Raw genomic sequence first — 15,100 nt, 5'->3', positions numbered from 1 at the left:
AGAAGGCCCAGCCCTGCCTGTCCTCCTAGTGCCCACGGTCCAGAGAGGAGGCAGACAAGGAACTAGGCAACCTCACCGTGGGGGTCAGCATTTTGGGGGAAAGCCTAAAGGGAGAAGGGGCTCCATACCCAGCTGTGGGATTCAGGAAAGTGTCCTGGTAAAAGGAAGCTTTAGGTCAATACCTGAAAGATAACTAGAGTTAGCCTGGTGAGGAATGGTGCTCTGGTCAGACGGAACAGCCTCTGTAAAAGCCCAGAGGCAAAGTGGGTTCAGAGAAATTAAAGGAATTCAACCTGGCTGGAGAACAGAGTGTATATATTTAGGGGCTGGGGGAGGAGATAAGGGGGAGGGGACTAGTAAGGGAGGGGGCTATAGGAGAAGGCAGAAGCCAGTGCAAGCAGAGCTATGAAGGCTGTCCAAGGTGTTTTGGACACACTTATGCCTATACCTAGGTAGGTCCATGGGCTTATACAGGCAGATACTGCTCTACGCAGACCTGCCTCCCCCTGCCCTGTGGTGGGATGGGTGATGGGTTTTAATGCCTCATCTCGCTCACACTCCCACACATGCACACATATCCCTGAGCAAGTGGGCACCTGCAGACCAGCTCTGAGCAAAGCAGAAGTAAAACTTTTGTGTGCCACTGAGGGGGAAGCCATGTACCAGCCCACGGGGAATTTCCAAGGCTGGATGAAGGCCCCTCTTTTTACTTGGAGATGGCTCCCTAGAAGATGCAGGCTTCCTTCCCAGGATGGGGAAAAGGAGGAGAGGAGTGATGGTGGTCTGAGTCCCTGAGGAGGAGGGACAGAGCTCTCTAGCGAGCAGAGAAGGGCAGGTGGGTGACACAGGAGGAGGGAGTGAGTTCCCAGGGGACTTCATGGGTGGCCAGAGGGGCAGGACAGGGGAGGTGAGGGTCTGGCTAGGGTGGATGTGGAGGGAGTGGGAAGGAGTGGGTATCTGTGCAGCAAAGAGGTTGAGGCTTTGGGGGTAGAGGAGACTCAGGGCTTGGGGGGCACCCAGAGTTGGCCCTACTTGGTTACCCCAGTTCCCTGGCCCACACCCCGATGTACTTTACAACTACCATCACTATGGGGGAGGAAACCGGCTCCTTTCTGCAGTCTGGATGCCTCAGGCTATGGGAGCTCAGTTATTGGGTCCATTGGCCTCTCAGTCAGGCTCTGTCCTAGCAGTGACAGCCCCAATGAGGGCGTGGATTCAGAGGAGAGGTGAACCACAGCCCGGCTGTCAGGAGCGTGCATCCAATCTGGAGCTATGGCAGACAGGCCAGACTGACCCTGGCAAGGGCTGAAGGGATTTGGAGGCCAGTAGTGATCCAGGGGTAGTTACTGAAGGGCATGGGGTACTTATGCAAGGGGCTGGAGGTGTGGCCCAGAGGGGAGAGGCTAAGGGTCTGACATCATAGGCCAAAGGGGGATGGGGCTGGTTCCATTCTGGGCAGGTTGGGCAGAGAGGGATTTGTGGTGCCAGAGATGGATTGAAGGGAGGGGAGCTGCCCAATGCCCTGTTTGCTCATAAGCAGCTCTTGTCTCTGCTCCAGCCTTACCCTTCAAGGTGGTGGTGATCTCGGCAATCCTGGCCTTGGTGGTGCTCACGATCATCTCCCTCATCGTCCTCATCATGCTCTGGCAGAAGGTAAGCCCCACGCTTGCCTGATGGGTGCAGACTGGCACACCATTCTTTGCATGGACCCCCCCGCCATCCCCTGTTGCTGGAGGATCGGGCCATGGTCGGGGCCCAGCGTGGAGCTCAGGTGTGAAGTGATGCTGGGTGTTTGAGCTGCTTTCAACCCCAGCAGCCTGGGCAACGTGGGCCTGGTCCAGGCCGTCCAGGGTGCCCTGTCTCTGCTGTGCACCCCGCTTTCCATCCAGAGTCCTGCTCAGGCATCATCCCTGCCCATCGCAACCACGGGGCATGGGACCTTCAGGGTGCACTGCACAGGCTCCAGCATTCTTCCAACTCTGACCCACAGAGACTCCCAGGCTTCTACTGAAAGGCATTCTAACCCTTTAAATCTGTCATTTCAACGGACTGTTCTGAGGTTTCATGGTTCCACGATTCCACCGTAGGATTGCAGCACCCCATGGCGCTTTCATTCTCAGATTCCAGTCCTGTGACTCCAATGTCCTATGATTTCAACACTCTAAGGTTATATCTTTCCGAGATTCCCGCCGTGACTGATCCAGCGTGGGGAGGGGCCATCCACATCCAGTAGAATGTCCCTGCCTTGTGTTACCTTCCAGGGCTGCCTGCTCCCGTCTTGCCATCTGAGGAGCGGCCCAGGCTCTGGGAGAAGCTGGTGCGGAGGTTCTGATGAGCCTCTGCCCCTCAGCTGTCAGCTGCTCCTCAGCACCTCCCCCTGACGTCTGTTCCGTGGAGGCCATGAAGGCCTTGGCTCTATTGATAACTTGCTGTATGGCTTCAGATATGCCCCTCATCCTTTCTGGGCTTCAGGTTTTCCTGCCCCATCTGTTTCATAAGGAGCTGGACCTAGTGGTCCCCCTCTGATGATCCGTCCCTCGTCTTGGTCCTGCAGAAGCCACGCTATGAGATCCGATGGAAAGTGATTGAATCTGTGAGCTCTGATGGCCATGAATACATCTACGTGGACCCTATGCAGCTGCCTTACGACTCCACCTGGGAGCTGCCGCGGGACCAGCTTGTGCTTGGTCAGCCCAGGGAGGCCTCAAGTGCCAGTCTGGGGACTCGAGGCGGGTGGGAACACTGATGTCTGAGCACAGCCTTGCCATGATTAGCTTTGAGATCTAGGGCTGACGTCTTGCCTTCTCTGGCCCTAGGGCCCCGCCCTCTGTACAGTGGCGGCAAGATGATCCCCCAGGGACCGTCCAACGTTGAGGTCCTATGATCCAATGATGGTGTGAGATGGGACCCCTTCGTGGCGAGAGAGGAAGTATTAGTCGAGGGCAAGCTGAGTGCCAGGCCTGCGCTTAGTCTAGCTGGAGAGGCTGAGGGAGCGTGGAGGAGCTGTGCTCCCCTCTGTGGGGAGAAGAAGGCCTCCAGGGACTAAAGAGGGGCCAGAAAGCAGGCAGGACTTAAGCGAGACCAGGAGGGTCTGCGAAGCACTGTGATTTCAGGAGTGTCCGTCGGAGAAACACCTTAAGTCCAGGGTGGCTTGAGGGATGTCTAGCTTGACCTCAGAGAGTGTAGCGGGGGTGCAGCTTCCTAGTGCGCCAGGAGCTGAGAGATCGCCTCTTCCCCAGGACGCACCCTGGGCTCCGGGGCCTTTGGGCAGGTGGTGGAGGCCACGGCTCACGGCCTGAGCCATTCGCAGGCTACCATGAAAGTGGCCGTCAAGATGCTGAAATGTGAGTCCTGGGAGCCCGCCCCTCCCTTACCTCTCCCCTGCGCCCTCCCCGCCCATTCAGGCACTCCCAGAGCAGGCTTCTCGCTGATTCTCCGGGCACAGGAAGTACACTCACACCAGAGCCAGCAGCGCTCCTGATTCTGCTTTGGGAAAGAGGCTTTCTCACCCTACCCCCTCCTCCGGGAGCCTCCTCTCCTCCTCCATCTTCCTCCCATCCTCTTTCCTCTTCTCCTGTGCACGGGTCCTCATCTCCCTCGGCCACCTGGGTCTTACAGCACAGCCTGGGACAGAAGAGCCGGAATAGGCTCCAGTGGGGCGTCTGCGGGGCCTCAGTGACTGGACCAAGCCTGAGGACCCCCTCTCTCCCTCAGCCACAGCCCGCAGCAGCGAGAAGCAAGCCCTCATGTCGGAGCTGAAGATCATGAGTCACCTCGGGCCCCACCTGAACGTGGTCAACCTGCTGGGGGCCTGCACTAAAGGAGGTACAACCCACCCCTAGAGGATCCTGGGGAAGTGCCAGTGGCCAAGGCCTGGCCCCTCCCCGCCCCCTCCTCAGTTTACGGACAGGACACTCCAGCTGGAGGGTCCGTGCCCACCCTGTCTAGTGCCCTCACTTCACAGAGGCAGATGGGTGTGGGATTTAGCAAGTCACCCAATCACATCACCTTCAAGACCAAAGGACTCTTTAGTTCACCAGTCCTAGCGGCTTCCAAATCAAGGGGTTCTCTGACACTGAAAAAATGTTCACGATACATTTTATTTTATTTTTACTTTTTTATTTGTTTACAATACCTTTTAAAAACTATCAAAAGTGACAGCTCCTGTGACACTGAAATGAGTTATAGCCCCACCTCTGGAGCCCACCAACTAGCTTTTGCTCACTGTGAGCTGCTGTCACTTGGATCATAGAATAAGGTCTCTCCAGCCAAATGTGTTTATTTGAAGCTCTGATTACAAGTTAGACCGCCAAAAAAAATGTTATCGCTATTTACAGCTACTTATTGTGAGATCTGGGATTTTCCTCGGTATTGTGCAACAAAAACAGAATACAGAAGTACGCTGTGTACGTAGGCCAACTTATGTCTGCGATGATCACATATTTCAAAGTTTTTGATTCCATCAGTATGTTTAAGCTGCCACTGATTGACTTTAAGTCAATGTATCGTGTTTGAATTTAAACACCTGGTAATAAAGAGTTACCTTTGTTTATTTTGTATCCTGGGCTCGAGAATCAGCTTTATCAATAACAGCTAACCCTGTGCTTGCTACTTGCCAGGCATTGAGCTGAGCTGACAAAGGCATTGTCTCGTGAATACTCAGTGCAGCCCTTTGGGGTGGGTATTACTAGCCCCATTTAATAGATGGGGAAAGTAAAACTCAGGGAGACTAAGTGCCTTGCTCACGGTCAGGAAAGTCCAGGTTTGCCTGGCACCTAAGCCTCTTTGCTGACCCACGTGCAACCCGTCATTAGCCTCATGGCCCTGATGGGAAGACCCCCCCCCCCCGCCCCCGGGGACTGTCCCTGAGCCTGTCCCTCCGCAGGGCCCATCTTCATCATCACCGAGTACTGCCGCTACGGCGACCTGGTGGACTACCTGCACCGCAACAAGCACACCTTTCTACAGCGCTGCTCCAACAAGCGCCGCCCGCCCAGCGCTGAGCTCTACAGCAACGCTCTGCCCGTTGGGCTCCCGCTGCCCAGGTACTGGAGGGAGGGCGGGACCTGAATCTGTGGGGAGCCCTGAGGAGCGCCTGCTCACTCCTTCCTTGTCCAGGACAGAAAGCTGAGGTGAGGGCGGGCAGAGCCACTCCTGGAACCAGGTTTCACTTGTTTCACCAGCCAGCTCAAGACCTGGCCCCTGGCCACCCCAGAGGTGGGCAAAACAATGACGGTGGTGATGATGGTGGCATCGGCTACCACCTGCTGACTGTCTGTGGTGTGCCAGGCCCTGCGCTGAGCGCTCTGGAGGCTCAGAGGGGGTGACCCCCTTGACCCCTCACCCCACCCCATCTCATCTCCTGTCGTCGACAGGGGGCACCTGGGGCCCTCCTGTCCCAGGATGACCCCCTCTGTGGTGCTCCACACTCTACTCCTGCCTCGCCACAGCCTCCCCCCTCCTCCCCACACCAGTCTCTCCAGTGCCTCCAGGGCAGCTCATCCCCTTTCTTCTTTTTCTTTTCCAAAAATAACATTTCTTTGTTCTTTTGCTAATTACAAAAGCTACACATGTTTATTGCAGAGGCAAGAGTAAGTTCAGAATAGCATTAAAAGACATTAAAACTCACCCGTGTCCTCCCCAACATTTTGATTGATTTCCTTCCAGTCTTTTCTCTAAGCCTAGAGACACATGTGTACATAGTCCCGCAGCTCTCGGGGGAGCTGCAGCTGCAGGCAGAGGCATTAAGGCGATTCATTGCCCACTTGCAGGGCATCGTGGCTGGACGGTGCTGTAGTGGCCACAGGAAGGCACTTGGGTACAGGCCCTTCCTGTGACCCTGGTCCTGGGGTGCTGGAATCACCCCTGGACGTAAATTCTCTGAGGACACACCCTGGGTCCTAGGTCATCTTGGCAGACCCAGCGTCCAGCTCAGCGTGGGTCTGAGGTTGGCTGGAAGGGCTCACTACATGGTCATTCATATTGTGACAGACTGTGTGGGCATGCGAGAGTGAGGGAGAGAAGAAATGCATGAGTGATGGGGCCTTGCAGGAAGGGGAAGAGAGGGAAGAGCCTGTGCTTCTCCTTTTGTAACGCTCCTCTGCCCCCAGCCATGTGTCCCTGCCTGGGGAGAGCGATGGTGGCTACATGGACATGAGCAAAGATGAGTCAGTGGACTACGTGCCCATGCTGGACATGAAAGGGGACGTCAAATACGCAGACATCGAGTCCTCCAACTACATGGCTCCTTATGATAACTACGTCCCCTCCGGTGGGTGCGCACAGGGTCCTCACACCTATGTAGTCATGCATTCTTTTTTTTTTTTAATTTTAATTTTTAAAAAATTTTTGGCTGCATTGGGTCTTCGTTGCTGCGCACGGGCTTTCTCTAGTCGCATCGAGCGGGGGCTACTCTTCGTTGCGGTGCGCGGGTTGCTTCTCATTGCGGTGGCTTTTCTTGTTGTGGAGCACGGGCTCTAGACGCGCGGGCTTCAGTAGCTGTGGCTCATGGGCTCTAGAGCGCAGGCTCACTAGTTGTGGCGCACGAGCTTAGTTGCTCTGCGGCATGTGGGATCTTCCCGGACCAGGGATTGAACCCGTGTCCCCTGCATTGGCAGGCAGATTCTTAACCAGTGCGCCACCAGGGAAGTCCCATGTAGTCATACATTCTTTTCGAAACCTTTCCTCTGCCCAGCCTGGCAACAACCCTGCTAGGAAGGTGACCTTGTGCCCATTTCATAGATGCAGAAACTGAGGCTAGCCACCTGCCCAAAGCTGCTGTGTGGTGGAACCCCAATATGAACCCCCTGTTTCTGGGTCCAGAGATGTGTACACAGTCCACAGGGAGGGGAGGAGCTAGGGTGGGCACAGGAGTGCCTGACCTGCTGGGGCCTCGGGGAAGAGTGGTCTGCAGGTGCCAGGCTGATCTAGAGTCCCTAAAGAGCAGGCAGGCCAGGCTGAGCAAAGGTGGCCCAGGGCTAAAGCCAAAAGTTTTTCTGGCCAATGAGGGCTCTGATAAAGAAGGAGAATTTAAGTCAGACATTTGGAAATCGTTTTCCTTTCGTGGGAGGCTTAGAGGATCAGGAGTCTTCTCTCTGGGACATTCAGCCTCCACGAGCCAAAGGCCAGGAGTTCTCTAGCCCCAGGGAGACACAAGACAGTGGGTGTCCTTCTGCTCTTCCCTAGCTCCTGAGAGGACCTGCCGGGTGACTTTAATCAACGAGTCCCCAGTACTTAGCTACACGGATCTTGTGGGCTTCAGCTACCAGGTGGCCAATGGCATGGAGTTCCTGGCCTCCAAGAATGTATGTGTGGTCACAGTGAGCACAGTGGGGTCCTGGGGAGGTGGGTCACCCAGCCAGCCAGAGTGCTCCCAGTACATGGCCCCGTACTGCAGCCCTCTGGCGGGTGAGGACGGCAAATGCCCTCACACCTGGTGGCCCCTCACACCTGAGCACCGATGCATATTTCCCAAAGCCCCTGACACGGAGAGTCTTAGCCCAGAATTGCCCGCCACGGTCTCAGCTCCCGTTTCCTCCCTCCCCAGTGCGTCCACCGAGATCTGGCAGCCAGGAATGTGCTCATCTGTGAGGGCAAACTGGTCAAGATCTGCGACTTTGGCCTGGCTCGTGACATCATGCGGGATTCGAACTACATCTCCAAAGGCAGTGTGAGTGCCTTTCCCCGTCCTCGTGGTTCGCGTGGCTGTGGCTCATGGGAGATCAGGACAGGGTTCTCGTGGCCTGACCTGCCCAGCGGCGATGGGCTCTGCCTGCCTAGCCCTGTGTGCAGGGATGGGAAGGGGAGCCACTAGCTGTGCATGGGGCGGGGGTGAGACGCCGAGGCCCGTGGGGTAGGCCGGGGGCTCAGATTTGCTGGTCGTGGCAGGGGGCAAGGGACCAGCTGTAAAGGGTCCTGGGGAGGTTGAAGGGGCAACAGGCCAAATGTGCTGTCCCAGTAGCAATGGTGAACAGAGGAAGAAGCCCAGGTGACAGGCTAAGACAGATGCGTAGATGGCAGGCAGTATTTGGTTCAAAGGTGACCATCCTGCCTCTCACTCATGTCCGCACTTCCCGCATAGGAATCTGCCCAGAGATCTAAGGCAGCTAGGATGAGAGCTGGGTGACACCTTGGCACGTCTCTTCCTCCCCCCAGCAGTGGACTTTCCTAGGGTCAAGAAGGGGAGCCTGTTCCATGAGGAGCCCTGGGGCTCTCCCTCATGGACAGGGGTTACCATGTCCCCAGCTTGTGCGAAAAGAAACTCAGCCTCCTGATCCTCTGACCAGCAGTGGGATGGGCGTGGGAACCGTGCATCAGCAGAGATGGGCCCTCAGGGACCGAGAAGTGAGAAAGAGCTGGGGGTGGGAACTGCCAGGCTTCCTCCCGGCTCCCAGGTGCAGAGTGGGGCCCGGGCCCCCCTTGCACTCAGCAGCCTCCGCCCTCCCGCAGACCTTCCTGCCTCTGAAGTGGATGGCCCCCGAGAGCATCTTCAACAGCCTCTACACCACCCTGAGCGACGTGTGGTCCTTCGGGATCCTGCTCTGGGAGATCTTCACCCTGGGTACACTTCCTCTTCCTCCAGTCCTCAGCCTCACGGCACAGCGTCCGCCCTGACCGCTCACATCTTCATCCTGGTGGGGCTGTGGGACGGGCTCTGGGACAGCGCTCAGAAGCTCTGCTTCTTTCTTGTTACTGTGTGACCTTGGCAAGTCTCTTGCCCTCTCTGGATCTCTTTACCTCCCCATCTCAGTAGAGATGAATTTGGACAGTGACATCAAAAAGCCTGCTTGGCTCCGGCGTTCTCTGGTTCTCTGATTCTGGGGAGGCATGCAGTCTCTGTCCAGAGCCTATGAGGGAGCCCACATTTCCCAATGCCAAGGCCACTGCACCCTCACTGACGCTGGGGTTGGTGTACCTCTCCCTGTCCCATGGAAGAAGATGCTTGCCACTGTTCCGACACACCTGAGCCTGTGTTTCTTGTCTCTGCTCCCTAACAGGTGGCACCCCGTACCCAGAGCTGCCCATGAACGAGCAGTTCTACAATGCCATCAAGCGGGGCTACCGCATGGCTCAGCCTGCCCACGCCTCTGACGAGATGTGAGTGGAGCGCTTGGGAAGACACTTTGGGTGCAAACAGTAGATATCCAACTTTACCAGCTTAAGCGGAAAATAGATTTATTAGTTCAGAGATGTAGACAAATGTAGGTATAGCTGGATCCTGTTGTTCATAAGACATCATCCACACTCTCTCATCCGACCGCGGGGCTCTGCTCTCCTCCGCGTCAGCCTCACTCTCAGGTTGGCACCGTCCAAATGGCTACGTCCTAGCTGCTTTCACCATAGTTCCAGTGAAAGGTCCAGAGGTGACTGTCAAGGGCTCAGCTGGGGTCACCTGCCCATCCAGAAAACCAGCCACTGAGCTAAGGGGATAAAAATGCCTACTGGCCATGCCCGTGTCATGTGCTCACCAAGGTGTGATCAATCCCATGGGACCACTGAACTGAGGATGGTGGGAGGGCTTCCCAAGGGAACATGCAGGTGCAGTAATGGAAAAACCCCTCCCCTCCAAAGTCTTCATTACTCCCCTTGTTCTGGGAGGTGGCAGACCCTGAGCCAGGGACCCTGACCCCTCTGCCCCTTTCCCCAGCTATGAGATCATGCAGAAGTGCTGGGAAGAGAAGTTTGAGATTCGGCCCCCCTTCTCCCAGCTGGTGCTGCTTCTCGAGAGACTGCTGGGCGAGGGTTACAAAAAGGTACGTTGAAGGCTTCCCTGGTGGCGCAGTGGTTGAGAGTCCGCCTGCCGATGCAGTGGACACGGGTTCGTGCCCCGCTCCGGGAAGATCCCACGTGCCGCGGAGCGGCTGGGCCCGTGAGCCATGGCCGCTGAGCCTGCGCGTCCGGAGCCTGTGCTCCGCAACGGGAGAGGCCACAACAGTGAGAGGCCCGCGTACCGGAAAAAAAAAAAAAAAAAGTTACATTGAGGCAGGGTTGGGGTGGGGAACGGAGAGTTCTGGTCCAGAAGTAGACACAGTGTACAAGGCTCTGTGTGACATGCTGGTATTTGGGGGACCATCCTTTCCCCTCTCTGGGCCTCGGTTTCCCTGTTGGTACTAATAAGGGATGGGCTGGAGCTGTGAGTGTAGTTTCTTTTAGCAGCATAGAGTTTTTAAAAGTGAAATCCTATGTGGAAGCTGATTAATTTAAAGTGGGGGCAAGAAGCCTACAGCCCCCTTCATCCTGCATCCTTCCTCATGCCTTTGCACCCAGACCTGGGCCTCCGTCACAAGTTTGAACAACCCCGGCGAGATGACTGCTGAGGGCCTGACCACTTGGACCCTGTGGCGGGCTGATACAAGGCTCATGGAGCCAGCAGGGCCTTAAAACCCTCGCTGCCCAACTACGAAGCTACAGTGAGGGGGATGCACGTGTCCTTTGGCCCAGACACAGCCCTTTCCCTCAGTCCATTCCTAAGCCCACTCCCAAACACATCTGTTTATAGCTCCAGGACCAGTGAGTTGGAAGGGAGTTGTCTCCCTTCAGTAGCGAGGGAGACTGTGGCCCCAGCGAGGGAGGCCGTGGCAGGCAGAGAGCCCGTGCCTGTCTACCCTGAAGTGGGGGAAGAGTTAGGGTTGCGGGTGCTAGTCCGATCACCGTCCCCTCCCTGGGTGACCCTGAGCCCATCTTGTCTGGTGAGAGGCCAGGTAGGAAAGCAGCTCAGCTGTGGGGCTTTGGGCAATTCTTCCTCTCTGAGCACCAGGTGCTTTATTTACATGAGGTGGGAGGGGCTGGGTCAGAATCTGCCCGGTAGATGATCCCTAAAGGCATTTCTGGTCTGACCCTCCCTGTGTCTCGGCTTCTTCCTGCCCTGCTGAGCAGAAGTACCAGCAGGTGGATGAGGAGTTTCTGAGGAGCGACCACCCAGCCGTCCTTCGGTCCCAAGCCCGCTTGCCCGGCTTCAATGGCCTCCGATCCCCCCTGGACACCAGCTCCGTCCTCTACACTGCTGTGCAGCCCAACGAGGGTGACAACGACTATATCATCCCCCTGCCTGACCCCAAACCCGAGGTTGCTGTTGAGGGACCACTGGAGGGTTCCCCCAGCCTTGCCAGGTAGCCATTCTGACCTGCAGCCCAAAGCAGTAGGGTGCATAGTGTGTGTGTGTGTGTGTGTGTGTGTGTGTGTGTGTCTGTGTGTGTCTGTGTGTGTGTGTCTGTCTGTGTCTTCATGCCATCAGGCTTGCCTTAGAAGTAAGTTACCTAGGGTGAGTACTTATTCCTGCCAGTGAATAGAAGAGAGAATTGAACTCATTTGACCTTTGATGACCTCGATTGGAAATGGCAGGCTGGTAAGAGAAAGTGGCCTGGGATATATTGTAAGGTAGCTGTTTCTTTAAAGGAGCCTCCACAGGCCATCTACTCTGTCCCCTCTCTAGGCCCTGTCCTAGCCCTAAGGAGGAAAAGAGGAAAATCTAATTCGCATCCCCAGCACCCCATGTATTACTCTATGGTCATCGCCAGCCCTGTGGTCTGTCCTTTAGCACCATGCCCTGAGGACCCCAGGGAGCCTGGCACAGGGAGGCAGAGGTACCTACAGAAGTTCAGGCCAGAATTCAGACTGGGGAGGAGATTCGTGCTTTTCTTTTGCCTCAGGATGTGATGTTACGGTATGGGGAGGGCTTTGGAGGAAGGCCAGCTGTTGCCTGGACTAGATGTTCCCCATGTGGCCAAACCCACGCCCAAAATATTCCAAGGCTCCAAGTAGCCAATGTATAGAGGAGTTGAGCTCAGAGTTTCAAACAGCTTGGGGTGTGAATGTTGGTGCCCTCAGACAAGCTGCTTCCCCTCTCTGAACCTCAGTTTCCTTAACTGTAAAATGAAAACAGTAAGAATACTTCTATTTGGAGGTTGTTGTGGGGATTAAATGAGATCATTATACATTCAGGTATGCAGGAGAGAGACACTGATGGGTGAGCAATCAACTCGATCTGCTTTGAAGTCCCAACTCCTATACTTACCCGCTGTGTGATGCAAGGCAATGATGTAACCTCTCTGAGCTGCACTTTCCTCACAGCGCCTGCCTTGCATAGTCTTTACAAGGATTCAGTGAGTTAAAATGTGTAAGGTGCATGCTGCAAGGGTGGATAGATAGAAAGCTCTACGTTAATGCTGGTATTATTTCACTGTGGTTCCCTCCCAGCCTCTCACTCACTTGCCTTCCGCCTCTAGCTCCGCCCTGAATGAAGTCAACACCTCCTCAACCATCTCCTGTGACAGCCCCCTGGAACCCCAAGAGGAACCAGAGCCAGAGCCCCAGCCTGAGTCCCAGGTGGAGCCAGAGCCCAAGCGGCCGCCGGATTCCAGCTGCCCTGGGCCTCGGGCCGAGGCGGAGGACAGCTTCCTGTAGGGGCTGGCCCCCACCCTGCCCTACCCGAAGCTCCCCCTCTACCTCCCAGCACCCTGCACCTCCTGGCCTGGCCCAGCCTCCCAACAGCCAGGCTGTTCCCATCAGCTGTCCCCTCTGGAAAGCTTTTGCCCCTGGCACATCACACCCCGACCCCTGGGGCTGGCTTAGGAGGTAAGAGAACTGTAGGGACCATGACCGGTCCTCTGCCTCTGGAGAGCGCATGTGACTCTGAGCCAGGCTTCTCCCAGGGGACTCAGTTTCCCCATCTGTAAGATGGGAAAGGTGGGCTTGGCAACCCACAATCTGGGATTCTCACCCTGGCTGACAGATATGGAGGCTGGAATCCCTGAGGAGATGCTCAAGGTTCATGAGGTGGTAGGTTAACTTTTTTTCTCTTCAGCCAGCTGCCCCTCAAGGAGCTGCAGCTCTCTCCTTGCACTTTTTCCTGCCCAAGAGCTGGGGAAGGGACCCTAGCATCTCTGGCTCCTGGCTGAGCTAGGGCCTGGCCTTGGACAGTGTTGTCTCATCCAGAAGCCACCTCCCCTCAATGCCAGTCTTTGCTTTCCCAGGCCCAGGCTGGTCTGGGGCCTTCCAAGCTTAATTAATGCTGGGGGCCGAGCCAAGGACAGGACACCCTGGCCTGTAGCCCCTGCCCCAGGCACTCGGGGTACACCTCCCCATAACATGCCTGTGTCCGTGTCTTCCTGGCCCCATGGATCCAGGGGTCTTTTTCCTCATCACTGCCAGTCTTACTCCACTCACCAGAGTCTCCAGGGCCAGATGGGCCCCACGTCTGTGATGAGTGTGTTGACGTGCCTGCAAGAGGTGTCCACATGTATGGACCAATGTGGCATTGGACCCGCTAAGAGACCTTGGAGGAATCCCTCGCCCTCTGTTTTCCCTGTTGAAAAATGAGCAGGTTGGACTCATTGACTTCTGGTGCCCTGCCAGCACTAACATTCTAGAATATTCCAGGGGTTGCACACTTGCCCAGATGAAGCAAAGATAAACCCTCCAAACCTCTATCCTGGGTTAGTTGGGGTCTGGGGAGGTTCCAGACTACACAGCACACTCCAGGCATTCAGGAACTGTGCCCCTCCCCCAGGCCCCTGGCAAGTCCCCAAAGGCCAGCTGCCCAGGCCTTGACTCTGAGCGACAGCCAGTGTCCTGGAAAGCCCCCAGAAGCTGCCCCAGGGACATGGGGAGACCGTGGGACCCCTTTCAGCACCCACATGACCTCTGGAGCTATTCTGGGCAAAGGAGGCCGAGACGGCAAGTCAGACCACCTGACACAGCCCACCGCTCGTACCTGCTGTCCAGGTCTGTGCCGCAGACCTAGAGGACAGTGAAAGGACAAGAAACCTTGGATGGGGGACCTGAGGAAGGGGCGCAAGAGGTGGGTACTTTGGGGGGTGTCTTCCCACCTGCCAGCTGCCCCACCCTGAGGCAGGAACCGTAGAACATGGCTTTGTCTGCCCGGGGATGCTCACCTCACTGTGTCTGCCAGCCCAGTTGGCACTGGAGGGAACTGGGGCGTGAGGGCTGTGGCCAAGACTGCTGGCAGGGGAAGGGCTGGAGGGAGGGTGAGGGAAGGTCAGCGCCTCTGGGCACCAGCCCCTTGTGTTGGTTGGCACCTCCCCGCCCCAGGACCCCCGAAGCCTGGTCAAGGAGAGGGCGTGGGTTCTCACTACGGTACCAAAGATGTAATCACCTAGGTTTACAAGTATTTTTAGGACTCACATTAACTCACATTTATACAACAGAAGTGCTATTTTGTATGCCATCAACTTTTCTTCTCTGTGTACTTTTTTTTTAAAAGAAAGATTTTAATATTAAACCTGGTGCTTCTCACCCACAGACCTCGTGGTGTCTCGCAGGTTTGGATCCCCGGGCCCGGGAGGTGGCAAGAGTGGGGTAGGGCAGCCGGGCTTGCCCAGCTGTAGGATCCCTGCACAGGGCCCTTCAGCTCAAGTCTTGCTTCCATCTGTGAGACGGGGGTCTTCACACTCCCCCCAGCTCCTCGCTGGTAGCCGGGTGACCTGGACCTCAGGCTTTGGTTTTCCAGGTTGCGAAAGGAGAAGGCTCTTCCGGCTCTGCAGTGCCCGGCTCTGGGTTGGGAGCCTGTGCTCCCCCGCCAGCCCCACTCCGCCCCACCATGTGCTTTGGCTTTGGCCGTTAAGCCAGGCCACCCCCCTCCCTCCCTCCACTCTGCCCATGGGCCCAGATTGAGGCTGGTGTGGCTCATGAGAGGCATCCGCTAAAGCCCAGATCCCAGGCCCCGGTGAGTAGTGGTCGTGTCTCAGGTAGGAGCAGGGCAGATGGACAGAGCACCCAAGGGGTCCAGAGAGCAGGGAGAATGAGAAGAGAGGGTGAAGGAGAGAGGGGAAGAGGAAGGGAGGAAGACGTGGGGTGAGAGCCACCAGGACAAGGCCGGTGGCGGGGGTGGGAAGGGCGGCCCGGCTGGGTCCCTGAGAGCAAAGTCTAGCCAGGCTGGGAGAGGAGTGCGGACCGGCCTCCCATGGCTGCAGCAGCTCGGTGGCGTGGGGCTGGCACGAACCAGGCATCTCGGTGTCTGCTGGCCGGCTCAGTACTGGACGTCGGCTCCACTGCCCAGCCCAGGCCTGGGAGACCTGGCGGCGGTAGGAAGCCAGGGCAATAGAGCTGCCAGGGGCCGAGGGCAGGGTGCACAGGTCCTGGA

The 15,100-nt window shown here is 56.6% G+C and overlaps 1 protein-coding gene across 11 annotated transcripts in view; it reads left to right on the top strand.

The window, feature by feature from the left end:
- PDGFRB (platelet derived growth factor receptor beta) overlaps positions 1 to 14,253 on the top strand; it is a 40,923-nt gene extending 26,670 nt beyond the window's left edge. For 9 of the 11 annotated variants that reach the window (XM_029216228.1, XM_029216230.1, XM_029216227.1 and 6 more), the window contains 13 exons: positions 1,559 to 1,653; positions 2,555 to 2,687; positions 3,240 to 3,344; positions 3,715 to 3,825; positions 4,886 to 5,045; positions 6,111 to 6,271; positions 7,186 to 7,304; positions 7,547 to 7,669; positions 8,449 to 8,560; positions 8,997 to 9,096; positions 9,647 to 9,752; positions 10,876 to 11,108; positions 12,225 to 14,253. In XM_029216228.1, the coding sequence (XP_029072061.1) occupies positions 1,559 to 1,653; positions 2,555 to 2,687; positions 3,240 to 3,344; positions 3,715 to 3,825; positions 4,886 to 5,045; positions 6,111 to 6,271; positions 7,186 to 7,304; positions 7,547 to 7,669; positions 8,449 to 8,560; positions 8,997 to 9,096; positions 9,647 to 9,752; positions 10,876 to 11,108; positions 12,225 to 12,402 (1,736 nt within the window). In that variant the 3' untranslated portion in view covers positions 12,403 to 14,253. Of the gene's footprint in view, positions 1 to 1,558; positions 1,654 to 2,554; positions 2,688 to 3,239; positions 3,345 to 3,714; positions 3,826 to 4,885; positions 5,046 to 6,110; positions 6,272 to 7,185; positions 7,305 to 7,546; positions 7,670 to 8,448; positions 8,561 to 8,996; positions 9,097 to 9,646; positions 9,753 to 10,875; positions 11,109 to 11,940; positions 12,102 to 12,224 lie in introns of all 11 variants that reach the window. The other 2 variants (XR_003792616.1, XM_029216229.1) reach the window with 2 other exon arrangements.
- Positions 14,254 to 15,100: the final 847 nt, after the last annotated feature.

Source organism: Monodon monoceros, unplaced genomic scaffold (genome assembly GCF_005190385.1).
Source record: "Monodon monoceros isolate NGI ecotype Baffin Bay Population unplaced genomic scaffold, NGI_Narwhal_1 Super_Scaffold_12, whole genome shotgun sequence".
Classification (NCBI taxonomy): Eukaryota; Metazoa; Chordata; class Mammalia; order Artiodactyla; family Monodontidae; genus Monodon; species Monodon monoceros.
Note: the sequence above shows the minus strand (reverse complement) of the source record. Positions and strands in the feature narration are given on the sequence as shown.